At 43.6% G+C, this 15,756-nt stretch overlaps 1 protein-coding gene across 1 annotated transcript in view; it reads left to right on the forward strand.

The window, feature by feature from the left end:
* Positions 1 to 1,443: 1,443 nt before the first annotated feature.
* MAP9 (microtubule associated protein 9) overlaps positions 1,444 to 15,756 on the forward strand; it is a 65,625-nt gene continuing 51,312 nt past the window's right edge. The window contains exons 1-4 of the mRNA XM_066573604.1: positions 1,444 to 1,559; positions 9,494 to 9,628; positions 12,189 to 12,285; positions 13,113 to 13,436. Coding sequence (XP_066429701.1) covers positions 9,548 to 9,628; positions 12,189 to 12,285; positions 13,113 to 13,436 — 502 coding nt within the window. The 5' untranslated portion in view covers positions 1,444 to 1,559; positions 9,494 to 9,547. The remainder of the gene's footprint in view (positions 1,560 to 9,493; positions 9,629 to 12,188; positions 12,286 to 13,112; positions 13,437 to 15,756) is intronic.

The following is a 15,756-nucleotide window of genomic DNA, read 5'->3' on the forward strand; positions in this document are numbered from 1 at the left end:
AGTGATGTCAGTTTTGTCACAACCCATCGATAAAAAAGGGGTGCACAAGAAAATTAAAAACACTGAATGATGCATATTCACTGCATTTCTGAACGCACCCATAGACTTTAATGGGCGATTTCAGTCCGTGAATATGGACCAACATAGAACACGCCACAAATTTTTACTTTATTATGCGCAACATTGGTCAGGACAGAAAACGCACGTCTGAATACAGCAGTTTAATTCAATGGCTCCGCGTTCTGTCCGCAAATACGTCCAAATGGACGGTCCTTATTCCGCATCAACGCAGCCACCACCACGAGAAGTCGCTCCCGGCTCCTCTGGCTTCAGCTCAGTTTATTGTCTGATGTAAACAGGCGGAAACAAAGTTGTGCGACCGCGAAAATGAAGTAAACAATAAGGCTGGTTTCACACGGGCGATCACGATATCGCCGCAAAGAAATCGTAGTAAAATCGCGTTTTTGTTTCTGAGATTTTTGAGCGTCTGCGATGCTTTTTCTTGCAAACACAATCGCTGCCGTTTGCGATTTTATCGTGTGATTTTTTTCGTAAGACAATAGGACTCTAATGTTAAAAACGCTTTGCGTGAAAACCGCAAGTTCATGCGCTGCGATGTGATGAAAAGGGAGACTCCGTAGGGGAACGTGGGAGGTAAAAAAAAAAGGAAAAGCGCAGAAAGGTAGAGCGTGCCGCGATATTTTTTCATCCACATCACGAGTGAAGACATCGCAAATCGGAAAAAAACATTCAAAAGCATTGATTGCATAATGCTGCGTTTTCGCGCAATTTTCACTCCGTTTAAGAGCACAAGTCCTTTGTAGGCCAACAACCCGCTGCAGCGACTCTTCAGACAGCAGCGCCCCATATAAGCCCACCGAGGGGCTCCTCACACGGGCGTATATATAGGTGTACCATACAGGTGTACATTATAGTACTACGCAGGCTCCTTCACCTGAGAGTTTGTTGTGCCATTGTGTGATATAACTAGATGGCGCCGCGCCATTCGTGGTGCGTATCACACCGTGGACGCCCACCGACACCAACAGGCGCGAGTAATTCGGGGCACAATACGCAGGCAATAATCAATGTTATTTGCGCGCACACACACAGGCATGAATGTATGAGCCGGCCCTTGGTCTTGTATCAGACATGTTACACAGATGTAAGCTACATTAGCTATCCCGCCTCATACAGGCCGCCGCCAGGCTATTACTATTAGTCGCCATAACTGTGCTACAGCCAGTAAGCTCGGACTACCCACAGTTTACACACGCGGTATCTGCAGGGACTACACTAACAATGTTATTATATATAATAATGGCCGACGGACTGCGCTTCTCCTCAAGCTGCACACCACGTGATCAATCTGAGGAGCTGGCGCTCTAAGCTCCGCCCACACGCAGGGCACGTGATGCTTCCGTTAGCTTGCGTCGTTACCTAGTAACCGTTACGGCTTCTCCTGCCCGTCCGGAGGAAAATATCCGACTGTTATTTCCAGCCAACGGTGTAATCCAGATAGGGCGGCCGCAGGGGCTTCTACCCCAGAGAAGGAGGTGGTAAGTGCCGTCCTCGTTGTACCCCGGGATACTACATGGGGGCTACACTGTCCAGTAATCAGGTGCTCCCCCTGAGATGTAACGGTCTATAGGAAGTCATCAGCTCTTCATATGAGGATATTCATCTGTTTGTAAACATACGTGATAAAACGTGCGGCGTTCAGGGCGGTTCACACTGGCGCTTTCAGCCATGTTTCAGAAATGCGAGAAACGTACATAAAAAATGTGTAAAAAGGGATGCTTACGTTTACATGTTTCCAGCTATTTTGATCAGTTTTTATGTGAAAAACACACATTTTTCATTGTAAATGTTTTTCAATAAAGGCGAGCCCGATATCACGCTGGCCAGCTCTACGTTCAGAACCGCCTGGCATCACTTCTGTGACATTGCGATCCGCACATGCAGAGTAGGATCGGCATGTGTGGCCCATTGACTTCCATGGCAGACATCGCACTCCCAAGCACAGCGCACGTAGGAGTGTCACGCCACGTCTTTAAAGATCCCAAGAAAACAATGGGTGAGGCGTTCCGAGGGCACACCACAAAAATGGGGCGGCAGTGATTGTCAGCATCGCTGGGAAGGGGAAAAAATTGTTTATGTGAATAAAGTTGCTTTAAAAGAAGGTCTTTAATATCAGAGCGTCTCATCCGTATATTCAGAGCGCAGTGAAGGATCCGTGTAATCGCAGACCCCGAGGAGCCTTCTACAAATGACTTATTAGGCTGCCTGCACACGAATGGGTCAGATTCCTCATGCGGAGCCCGCCCAGCGACCCCACGTAGCGGTCTTCTTTCTTCATCTGCACTGGCGGGTTGCCGTCAGTCATGCACAGTACAGATTTTTTTTTCCCTGCAAGGACGCGGAATTCGTGACCTGACCGCAAGGTGAATTGCGGACATTCCGTGGATCTAACGGCTTTAGCCTCATGCACAGAGGTGGATTTGAATTGCGGAATCCGCGATCAGCCCCCGCACGGGAGAACCGCCTATAGGAAAGCATAGAGCGTCCTCAGCTCCACGCACACATGTGGATTGGATTGCGGATTCAGCGAGCGGAAACTAAATGGCAGCATGCTCCAATTTAGCGCAGATTACACGCGGACAGAGTCTATTGATCTTTATGGAAGAGTTCGATCCGCAATTATTTTGCGGATGCATTTCAGATTTGTAGGCGGATACTTCTCAGGTTGCTTGGAGACCAGGCAGCGAGGTGGGGAAGACACCATTGGCTTGCAATTTTTTAATTTATGTTTTTCTGTGCGGATGATCCGCTGTGCATCCGTGTAAAAAAAAAAGAACATTGAATCTGTGATTTCCCAGAAGCATTTAAAATTCATTTACTTAATGACTCACTGGTCATTCACAGCGGAAATCCACATGCAGAATCCATACGTGCCGTGTGCATGAGGCCTTCCATTGACTTGAATGGAAGCTGCCCGTGCGGACACCGCACAAAAATAGAACATACTGTGATTTCTCCTCTGCTCGCGGAAATCATAATTTGTGCAGGAAGAAGCGATTTTCCATTGCATGCCATGAACGGTATTTGCTTCGGAACCACTGTGCGGACGCCGACCACGGATTCCGCAATGCAAATCAGTTTGTGTGCAGCCGGCCTTAAAGGGGTTGTCCCGCGGCAGCAAGTGGGTCTATACACTTCTGTATGGCCATATTAATGCACTTTGTAATGTACATTGTGCATTAATTATGAGCCATACAGAAGTTATTCACTTACCTGCTCCGTTGCTGGCGTCCTCGTCTCCATGGTGCCCGTCTAATTTTCGCCGTCTAATGGCCAAATTAGACGCGCTTGCGCAGTCCGGGTTTTCTTCTCTTCTCAATGGGGCTCCGTGTAGCTCCGCCCCGTCACGTGCCGATTCCAGCCAATCAGGAGGCTGGAATCGGCAATGGACCGCACAGAAGAGCTGCGGTCCACGGAGGAAGAAGATCCCGGCGGCCATCTTCAACCAGTAAGTATAGATAAGCGCTGTGCTGTTTTTTTTTTAAGTCCCTGCATCGGGGTTGTCTCGCGCCGAACGGGAGGGGGGGGGGGGGGGTTGAAAAAAAAAAAAAAACGTTTCGGCGCGGGACAACCCCTTTAAGGTACAAACTAAAAAGGAAGGTGAAAGGAAGCACCTGCCTAAATAAATTTTAAACAAATGTATAGAGGCTGCAGGAGAGCGGATTGTAGAGGTACTAGTGATCAGCCACCAGGTCAGACTCGCCTAGTAGTAGAATCCAATAACCAGAGGCAGGAAATCACAGGAGGCAATGGAGCATATATAGGGAATGAGATTTGCGCCAACGACCCATATGCAGCCAATAGACCTCTATATGGGAAAAATGCCTAATAACCTAGAGAATGAAGTCCCTTATAAAATCTGCCTATTAGCGGAATAACCTCTCGGAGAGATCTCTACGCCAACTAACCGGATATTGCAGTCCAGATATTAAGGGATTATCTATGTTGAACTCGTAAATTACCGTAGATTTGAAAGAGTAATGAGTAGAGATGAGCGAGTATACTCGCTAAGGCACATTATTCGAGCGAGTAGTGCCTTAGCCGAGTATCTCCATGCTCGACTCTAAAGATTCGGGGGCCGTCGGGGGGCGGGGAGCGGCAGGGGAGATCTCTCCTCCTCACCTGTCACCCGCGCCGGCCCCCGAATCTTTAGAGATGAGCGGGGAGATACTCTGCTAAGGCACTACTCGCTCGAGTAATGTTCCTTAGCGAGTATACTCGCTCATCTCTAGTAATGAGTAGTGGCGAGCGCGAGCAGGGCGATCTATAAACTCAGCGCATAGGTAACTGATAGACCTAAATAAAGCTCAGAAGTAACTTCCCCTAAACTAAGCTCAGCTAAAGCCCTGCTCAACGCTTCTACTCTCAAAAGAGATTCATCAGGAGCCACCTCCCTTATAAAGCTACCAGTACTACCGCCCACAAAAGGGGCTTGGCATTTGTGACCAATCACAAAGACTCCAACCGTTGGGAAGAAACCACAGATCAGGTCTAAATGGGGGAAGCCTCAAGGATTTGTATATACACTGCCTTCTGCAAGGCTGGAGACAATGATGCAAAGAACAAAATTGCCAATAACGAGTATCAAAGCGATCGCACATGCGCTCATAACACTGTTAGAAGACACGAGGACGGACCGCGATAACACCCAGTTAATCATGACACGCGTCGTGTAGATCGCGCACAGATTGTAGCATTGCACCAAAAAGCAAAGATGGACTGAGATAACAACACCCATCTACTGTTATGCGTGCCACAAAGAATGCGCATGCCATCGCATCGTCGCAGCACACCTCATCGCAGTTATCTATGCGCTGAGTTTATACCCCGGCCTGCTAGCGCTCTCCATCTGCTTGCTTCTACTTATTACTCTGTATGCTTTAACTTATGGGTTGAACATCGAAAATCACCTAATATTTGGATATCAAGATGACGTTCGTTGGCGTGGAGATCTGTCAGAGAGGTTATTCCACTTTTTAGGCCGCTTGCACACAGGCAGAGTTATGTTGCAGAATCCGCACCACGGATCCGCAGTAAATACTGTCCATAGCATCCTATGGGAAATCGATTCTTCCTGCACACCAACGGAAATCAATTGCGATTTCCGCTCGCTGAGGAAAAATCGCAGTAGGTTTTATTTTTGCGCAGATGGCTTGCATTGAAGTCAATAAAAGCCGTTCCACCTGCGTCCCTTCTGCAGTCACATTGCATAAAGGCCACTGGTCCCTACGTCATCGCCCAGCGATGGTGCAGGAAAAGTAAATGTTTGAAAAAGAAAATCTGTACTGCACGTGTCCGACGGCGGCTCGCCGCGACCATCCACAGTAACGAAGACAGGTGTGCAGGTTGCCAGCTGCGGTCAGAGCCAGGACCCACATGTAGAATCTGGCTCATTACGTAAAAGTTATATTCTAGAAGGATCCTCGGTGACATTTTCTCTCATACACATGGTTTGGCTACGTTTAAGCAGTAATAGCCTATGGATCCGAGCAGCGCCGTGTTTTCATCTGTCTTTCGAACAAAAACGTGTGGTTTCGCGGATGAACATATGCTATTGTGAACAGGCCCTCAAGTACAAAAATGTGTTTCATAGCCATAAGCCGTACACGCCCATATGTTTGTGTCTGTTTCGCACATTTAAAAACATATACGTTTTCACTGTAAAGTCTGCCTTTTGAATAGTTTTGTAATTTAACACGATTTGTTTTTTTCTGGCATTTGAAAACCCGTAAAATGTGTCCTATTTTTGTGTGCATTTGCGCACAAAAGGTCCCCATATGTATCTGTAGGTATGCGCAAAACACTGCCCGCACACACCGGCACCTTCAAAAAGCCAAGTGGCCTTTTAAATCAGGCCAGAAGGGAATGAGCAAATATGCTCAGTATTTGTGCGGGCATCGGCGCAAAAAACACCCCTTCACTGCTCCTTCAATACATTGCACAGTAGCAAGCGTTTTTGTGCTTATGTTCATGTGCGGCCGCCCTTGGAGCGGGCTCACACAAGCGTATATTCGTTGCGTTTAACGCATGCAATTTCCATGCGCCTAATATGGAATGAATGAACGTATGTTGATTTTCATTGATCCATTTACACTTGCGAATATTCATTGCATATAATACACACATAAAAAAGAGCGCAGCGTGTACTAGTTTACTGCGTATTACGCGAGGTAGAGCCCCATTGTTTTTTTATGGGTGCGTATGAAAACACTGTACATACGCAATCACATTGCATATGTACGGCATTTTATACACATAATCTTAGGAAACAATACAAGGAAAGAAAGAAAAAAAGAGGCCAGCGTGCGTGAGAAATGCGTAATACGCAGGCATACGCCATCACTGTTGCGGTGATCGCAGCTCTAAACACCGATGCAGCGTTTTACCCTACTCTTGTGTGCGCCCAGCCTTAGGCCACGCTCACACGACCATATGGAAAAGCACTGTGTTTTTTACGTAGAATTTTACTGCGTGCTGAGGTGCAGTTTTTGTACGTGTTTGCCTGCTTTTTTACTGCGTATTTTTGCACGGTAAAAATGCGGACAAGCAAGCTGATAATAACGTCCCAACTTTTTTTCTCCTCCTGGTAGCACAGCAACCTACATAAAAAAATGCAGTATTATGCATACAATTGCGTATTTACTTCATCTTTACACGCCCCATTCATTTCAATTGGCAATTTATGCGTGAAATACGCACTAAAACGACGAAAACAGGATATGAGTGTGATTTTGCACGCGTAAAAGGCTAGTGTGAGAGGCCCTATTGAAATACATAGAGGTTTAGTGCTGTGTATTTTGCGTGCACGTAATAGAGAAAACGCTCGTGTGAGCCAACCTTATGATTCCATATGTTCCATATTGACTGTAAGGGTGTTTTCACACAGGCGATGTACCCATGCGAGTTCTGTTCAATTCCAAGATGGAACTCGCACAGCAAAAGAACGCATTCAATTGAATGGGTTAATTAACATGAGCGATTTTTCATTCAGGCCAATAGTCTGAGTTTGAAAAACACTGTATAGCCTATTTTTGTCCGATTCTTGTTCAAGAATTGCCCATTATTTTTTTTAATGGGAGCATTGACTGCTTAATGACTCGGCCACTTTTTCTTTTTCCATTTTCGTTTTTTCCTCCCCCCTTCAAAAAAATCGTAACTCCTTTATTTATCCATTGACGTCCCTGTATGAGGGCTTGTTTTTTGCAGGACAAGTTGTTTTTTTCAATGGTGCTATTTAAAGTACCATATAATGTACTGAAAAACTTTTAAAAAATTCTAAGTGGAGTAAAATGAAAAAAAAAAGCGACATTTCGCCATCTTTCAGTGCGTCTTGTTTCTACGGCGCCCAAAGTGCAACATAATCGACATGCTAACTTTATTCTATGGGTCAGTACGATTACTGCGATACCAAACTTGTATTGGTTTTTTCTTACTATACTACTCTTTTTTTTTTTTTTTTTCAAAGACATTTAATTTTTTCAATTATTTTCTGCGGTCATTTTGTGCGCGCAATAACTTTTTTATTTTTCTGTTGACGTAGTTGAGCAAGGGCTCATTTTTTGCGGGATGTCCTGTAGTCTCCGATAGTACCAATTTGGAATACATACAACTTTTTGATCGCTTTTTATTGCGTTTTTTTCTGGCAGACAGGGTAACTGAAAAAATGCATTTCTGGCGTTCTTTTTTTTTTTTTTCGGACGACGTTCACCGTGCGGGAAAAATAATGCGCTACTTTGATAGATCGGACTTTTACGAACGTGGTGATACAAAATACATATTTTTATTTAATGATTTAGAGTTTTTAATTATAGATATGGCAAAAGGGGGGTGATTTAAACTTTTATAACTTTTTTCTTTTTTTACAATTAAAAAAACTTTATTGATTTTTTTTAAACTTTTCTTTAAAGTCCCCCTGGGGGACTACAACCAGCGATGCTTTGATCGCTCCTGCAGTATGACGTAATGCTATAACCTTTTATCTCAAGCGGGGAGATACTCGATAAAGGCAATGCATCGCTCGAGCAATTGCCTTTACCGAGTATACTCGCTCGTCTCTAATTGTAATACAAAAAATGCATGAAAATCACGGGAAGAATGCAAATACGCAGGGCACAAAATGCAGTAAAATATGCACACGCATGCAAAAGTGCAGTGCCCATAGCGCAAATACGTGCATAAATATGCTTATGCCCATGTGAAGCCGGCCTATACCAGTTAGTAATTCTTATGTTTGCCCAGTTATGTCCTTGAAGGTGGATGATGTACTCAGCGATGCACGTTAACTGGTGCATGTACTTAATTCAAAATGTTTTTGTTCTCAGCAAGAGAAACCAAGTAATGAAAATACTAAAGATGACCTGTCTGTCCGTCCGTGCGTGAGTTACATGCTCCACCCCTGATCACATAACAGTGATGTCATAAAAGGTCCTTCATCCCGCATGAGTGAATTACATGCTCCGACCCTGCTCACAGGTCCTATTCCATAGCAACTGAGGCAGCGGGGGTTTCTAGAGGATGCATAACTCACTCACTCGAGGTGACCTCCGGATGAAGGACCTGTGATGATGTCACTGTCATGTGATTAGGGTTGGAGAATGTAACTCACTCACTCCCTGATAATCCAGAGTGAGTGAGTTACATTCTCCCACCCTAATCACATGACGGTGATGTTATCACAGGTCCTTCATCTGGAGGTCATCTCGAGTGAGTGAGTAATGCATCCCCTAGAAACCCTCCGCTACCTCAGTTGCTATGGAATAGGACCTGTGAGCAGGGTCGGAGTATGTAATTCACTCATGCGGGATGAAGGACCTTTTATGACATCACCGTTATGTGATCAGCAAAAGAGTGAGTGAGGTACATGCTCCACCCCTGAACACATGACGGTGACGTCATCAAAGGTCCTGTGCACACATGGCTGCTGTCCGGCTAGGTGTTCCTTAGTATTCCATAGCAACTGAGGCCGCGGGGGGGTTGTAGGGGATCGAATACTAATGAACACCTACAGCAGCCGTATGCTTACAGGAGCTGTCATGATGTCATTGTCATGTGATCAGTTATGAGTATGGCAGCAGTCTGGGGTCACATGAGCAGGGGGGTTATCAGTGTGTGCAGGACTCTGCAGTGCTGCTTTCCATTCCTGTTGTATGAAAAATGTAAGTAGCAGAGCTGTATGTGATGTACATGTAGGAGAGCTCTGTGTGTGTGACATGCATATATAATTTCCTAATAAATACTAGTTATATCTACAAGATTACTTGGTTTCTCTTGCTGGGAACAATCACATTTTGCTCTACTGACTAACACCGTACCAAACCTTTTCTTGTACTTTCTTCAGTGATTTCTGATGTTTGGCTCTGGTGCTTGTACGCTTGCACATGCACTCATGCCGTGTCTTCTTTACACTTTACAGGAAGGGGTAACACAGGCCGATCACCAAGAAGAAACCTACTGTCTACCTTGCAGCATGGATGACGATGATGAAAGCCTCAACACTTTCCTAGCTTACACAAAGAGCCCTAAGACAGCAAAGAGAACTTCCTTCCAGGTGTCGTATTTGTCTGTTTTACTGTTTGCTCTCCAGATAGAATGATTTGTCCTTTTACTGACAACTATGACACAGAAGAAGTGTTCAGTATGTCTTGTGATACACCATAGAGGCCAGTGTGTCCTATTATTTCATCGCTCAACACTGCTTCCGATTGTAATGAATTGTCCTAAGTAGTGTCTTATTACAAGTGAATAATAATTCGGTAAATACTATAATACTGTGTTTCCCTGAAAATAAGACCCTGGGTTATATTAATTTTTGCCTAAAGAGAGGCACTATGTATTATTTTCAGGGGATGTCTTATTATACTTACCTTGCAGCCGCGGTACGTGTTCTCCCACTGGTGTGCGAAGCTCCGGCGCGCTTGCTTGCAGTGCTCAGCCGCCAACAGAAGATTGCTTCCTGGTTCCGAGATTCATAAATCCCGCCTCCAAGAAGCGATGGCACTGATTGGTTCTCGGTCGCTGCATTGATTGGCTGAGCAGCTCTCTAAGAACCAATCAACAGCCATCGCGTTGTGGAGGAGGGATTTTTAAATTGCCTGAGCGGCGTTTCAAGCTTCCCCGAAAAGTTAAAGTGGGACTTTTTTTCTGGGTAGGTCCTATTTTCAGGTAAACATGGTAATTAAAAGCCCTACAGCCCTGTGTAATGTTGTAATATTGCATAATCCATGAAGAAGTCGCCTTGTCACTGACGGATGGACTTTCTCATTTATGTGAATTATCTCTAGGAGAATCTGTAATCATTATCTTACCAATTGTTTATTTTACTTGAAGCTTTTCTGTCCTCACAGTCTTCTCTGTACAGCGGTGACTCCAGTGATTTATGGGAATGCAGCTATTGGGAACACACAGATCAAATACTCATTTGCGCCATTTTCACACTTGTGTATTGCGGGCTGCACCCATAATACATTAATGGGAAACTGACCTTATGTAAATGGAGAGAGATAGTACTTGGTCGACCCTTTATTGGCTGGAGAACATAGCAAGCATGCGCTGTCCTCTCCGTAGGGTTGACTGGGATTTCTATTGCACCCATTCATATAAATTAAAATGTTGGAAAAAGACGTCTGAGCACATTTAGTTTTTTTCAAGACTCTCATTCATCCCGACAGGGACAGTACATACAGGGATTTAGACTGCTGTAGTTTGCTACAATACAATTTATACAGTTTGGATCCCACCCAACCTGTTTGAGTTTTAACTTGTTTAGGACCAGGCACTGTAAATTTACGGCGCCTGGTCCAGGGCTTAAAGCACCGCCATATGTAAAATTATGGCGGCGCTTTAAGCCTCCTGCCTCTGCAATCAGTCAGAGCAGGAACGGGTTAGCAGCTGTAAGTGACAGCTGATAACCTGAAGGAGAAGGCCGGAGGGGTTTTTAACCCTTTCCGTCTTCTGCTTCCCTGAGTACACAGTGCTCAATGAGCACTGTGTACTAGAAAGTGAAAGTAACATGTAACTTTCACTATGGGAGTCGGGGGGTCATATGACCGCCAGGGTACCCTGCTACAGCAGAGCTGGAAGGTTATACTAGACCCTAGGCAGCTCTGCCAGTGACTAATGACACTACAGGGGTTGCTTTCCTCTGTAACTGGGGCTCCTATGGATTCCCCAGCTACAGTGGGAAAGTGTCAAATAAAAAACATGTGAATGTCCCCAGAGGTCTTACATGACGTTATGGGGGACATAGATAGTAAAAAACATAATTACATAAATCGGTAAAACAAAATTACAAAATAAAACAACAATATATATAAGAAAGAAAAGCCCAAACCGACGCTATAAGCGCCCTGTAATCCAAAACCATACATATTATATATCAAAATGACCAAAACAAAATGAGGAACCCATTCCCATACTTTATTTTAGTGTAAATATACTAATTAAAAAAAGAAATAACTAGAAATGTTAAAAATATATTTTTTTTTAGCTTTTTACGCCCAATAAAACTAAAAAAAAGGGAAAAACTCAACTCAAGAACCAAACGACTAGCTGAGACGCCGGAGCAAACTAACAGCTGACTTGAAAATCAAAGCAAGCGACAAGCCAACGTTCAAATTGTATAAACTGATGAAGCGAAGCATGCCCAACATTCTTCAGAACGAAAGACACTCAATTTTGAGAAGAACAGCTAGAAAATGCTTGGAGGGGGAAGCTGTTAGATACAATGCAAACGGGTTGGAAATGGAAAAAATCTTTTTGTTTACGTTCCTGATGGAAAAACCAGAAACATTGTGTATCAAAAGGCCTCGCAGTAAAAGCTATATAATAAACATGTTAAATGCAAGGATCATTAAATCTGTCTATTTTAAGTTAATACATTAACATATCATTAATCAGCATAGGTGTCCTTCACGTATTTATGCGGACGTACCGATATCATGTTTTATTACTTAAAATGTCCCGTTTTGTATTGCACGCCTTCTGTATCGGGTACCCGGGCTAGAATCATATGTTCCAAGTGGTATATTAATGTGGAATACATCAGCAGCATATTGTATAGTTTATTGATTGTCGTTTCCTAAGTTACAAGTTGCATTTTTCTGTTGTAGGATGAGCTGAAGAAGGCACTCAGCACTCGAGTGTCTCGGCAGCAGGCAGTGGAAGAAGCGGAGTATTCGGATTACTCTGACGAGTTTGAAAGTGATGGTAAGTCAGTTTATGGGGTTATTTCATGTGTTTGTATTTTTCTCATTCCGCCTTCCAAGAACCATAAGTTTTTCAATTTTTCCATCTGTGTAGCCCTATGAGGGTTGTTTTTTCCGGGACAAGTCTGGCGTAGGCTTTTTTGACATCTTATAGTTTACTTACAGAAAAGATGATCACATACTTCAGTAATGAGAATTGCCCTAATCAAATCCTCTGCTAATATCTACACTCTAAGGTCCCCAAATGAATGGAGTGGTGGTTAAGCATCTGCGCTGCTTCAGTCATTTCAGTGGAACTGCTTGGGGTAGCCGAATTAAAATGCTTAGCTATCTCCGGCAGTCCCATTGAAATGAATTATGCGCATGCTCAACTTCTACCCCATTCATTCGGGCTAAAGGGGATCATCATTCTTGTCATTCTTCATCATTCTTGGCGAAGGTCCTATCAGTTTAACTCCCAACCAATTAGAAAGTTTTCCCCTATGTTATGGATAGGGAAGGACGTTCAAATCTTGGCAGAAGACCTTTAATAAGCTATGCTTAGCAAATCCTGGGTCCACCACGATGAGAAGAGCAAAGAGGCTGTTTAGGTTGCTGTGAACATATCTGAACAGTCACTCCAAACTCAGTGCTTTCTCAGTTATGTCTCATCACATTACATAGGGCAGCAAAATTAAAGGCAGATCCACTGTTATTGTATGCAGCCTTGGTCTTGTATAACTTCGTAAGTAGTAAGCAAATGTAGCTTTTCTCTAGACATTTGTTTTATGCTTTGTTCTTATTACTGAAATGTAAAGCCTCCTCTTTTATATGCTTCATTCATTTTAGATAGTTTAGATGAGTCCTTTGGAAAGACAAAAACAATAGATTCAGAACTGAAAAAAGATCTTCAGAATTTCCCCTTGTCTGACAATGAGGAGGATCTATATGGAAAAACGTCCTTCCTTAAAAAAAGCAAGCAGGCAGAAGGAAGCTTCAACAAGCATTCTGACAAAAGCAGAAGCACGGAAAATCTAAACCAAGGAGACTATGAAAATGGGCTGTCAAAATCAGAACCTGTCGATGAAGTGACAACCCAGCAGGGAACAGATGACAAAGAAAGAAAACCCATCCCAAAGCCCAGAATATCCAGGATTAAAAGCTCACCTTCATGTAAGACATTTACTACAGTCTATCAGCATTGTCCATTTACTGAATCGTTACAACATAATGACAACTTTGGGGGCATTTTTTCTTTACTTGAGACCTTGTATTTTTGCCTGAAAAGCATTTTGCAATAGGGTGTTCTTAAAAATTTTGCACCATTTGGCTTCTGCAGCTTCTACACATCACAGTACATAGCAAGCTGCAGAATGCCATTCGCTAGCAAATCCATCAGTGAGCTCATCTGATAGCTCAGTCTCCAACCCCTCTCTTGTCTCCTGAACAAGCTTCTAAGTTGATTTATGTCCAAATCCAAAGTTATCCATGCTTTTGCATTTCAGTTGACATGTTGTGTATTTACAATCCGACAGTGTATGGCAATTCTGCTGCACAATGTTTCATGAAAAATGAAGGGAATGATTGACAACATTTTTCTACACTCTATTATTTCATATAATGGGCGTTATTGCTAGTTTTTAATACAACCCTATTACAAAAATGATTTCCCATCAAAAATACATGCATTTAAAGGGGGTTTTCCAAGATCTATTTTTTTACATAAAACCAGAAATAGGCATATACTGACCTCTCCCCACTCCTTGCATCTTCTGTGCCGCCGCACAGTCCTCTGCTCTGGTGTTTGTAGTACTACCCGCTTTACAGAGTCTTACAGACGCTGCCGCAAGTGACAGAGCTCCGCACTCGATCGCACAGCTCTGTCATTGCTGCAGCGCTTATGGCTTCCCATAAACAGGACAGGCAAGCCTGTAAGCATGATGCCAGAGGGGAGACCCGGAATGACGGCACGGGACACAACAGAGTAAAGAGGTGAGTATATGCCAATGTCTTGTTTTATGGCAGGAGAGCTGGGTTTCATGAGAAAAATAGATCTTGGGAAACCCCTTTAACCCATTAAGGACCAGGCACTGTAAATCTGCAACACCTGGTCCTGGGCTCAAAGCCTAGCCGTATGTAAAATTATGGCGGGACTTTAAGCTTCCTGGCTCTGCAATCAACAGGAGGCAGGAAGGGTTGTCAGCTGTTAGTAATAGCTGATAACCCGGAGGAGAAGCTAGGAGGGGTTTCTAACCCTTCCTGCCTTTTCCTTTCCCGAGTACACAGCGCTCAAAGAGCACTGTGTGCTCCAAAAGTGAAAGTAGAAGTGTAACTTTTAGAGATGAGCGAACGTACTCGGTAAGGCCGATTTCGCAATCGAGCACCGCGATTTTCGAGTACTTCACTACTCGGGTGAAAAGATTCGGGGGTCGCCGGGGGGTAGCAGCGCGGAACAGGGGGGAGCTCTCTCTCTCTCCCTCTCCCCCCCACTCCCCTCTGCAACCCCCCGCTCACCCACGGCGCCCCCCGAATCTTTTCACCCGAGTAGTGAAGTACTCGAAAATCACGGTGCTCGATTGCAAAATCGGCCTTACCGAGTACGTTCGCTCATCTTCTAGTGACCGCCGGGGTTCCCTGCTACAGCAGAGCTGGAGGGTTATATTAGACCCTGACCAGCTCTGACAGTGACTAATGTTACTACAGGGTTTTTTTTCCCCTGTAACTGGGGCACCTATGGACGCCCCAGCTACAGTGGGAAAGTGTCGAACAAAAAAAAACAAAACATGTGAATGTCCCCCAAAGGTTTTACATGACATCATAGGGGACATAGATGGTAAAAAACATAAGTACATACACAATTAATAAGAATTACAGAATAAAACAACAATATATACATAAGAAAGAAAATAACCCAAAACCATCACTATAAGCGCCCTGTAATCCAAAACCATATATATTATATATCAAAACGTCCGAAACAAAATGAAGAACCCGTTCCCGTACTTTATTTTAGCATAAATATACTAATTTAAAAAAAAAAAACTAGAAATGTTAAAAAAAAAAATCATTTTTTTAGGTGTTTACCCCCAATAACGCGAAAGAAAAAAAAGACTGTGAAAAAGCTATAAAAAAAATCACCCTATATGTCATGGAAAAAAAACGCAGCAAAAATAATTTCGGTAGCTAAAGGGAAAAAAAATAGGACAGTAAAACCACCACATGGGTAAAATCTCTAAAAAGTGTCTGGTCCTTAAGGTACAAAGCAGCCTGGTCCTTAAGGGGTTAAGTAAAAGAATTCCCCCAAAGCTGTCCATAGCCATCAAGAGGTCCTTAGATGTTTTTATAAGCTGAAGAAATGTATTCACCCATGTTTTATAGGGATAAATTAAGATACAATTTTAAGTAATTTGTAGCATTTTACTCCAACATACTGTGGTTTAAGACTGGCGCATGAACACAAGTCTTGGTAAATTTGCCTCTATGTGTGAATAAT

The sequence above is a fragment of the Eleutherodactylus coqui genome, chromosome 7 (assembly GCF_035609145.1).
Source record: "Eleutherodactylus coqui strain aEleCoq1 chromosome 7, aEleCoq1.hap1, whole genome shotgun sequence".
NCBI classification, from domain to species: Eukaryota; Metazoa; Chordata; class Amphibia; order Anura; family Eleutherodactylidae; genus Eleutherodactylus; species Eleutherodactylus coqui.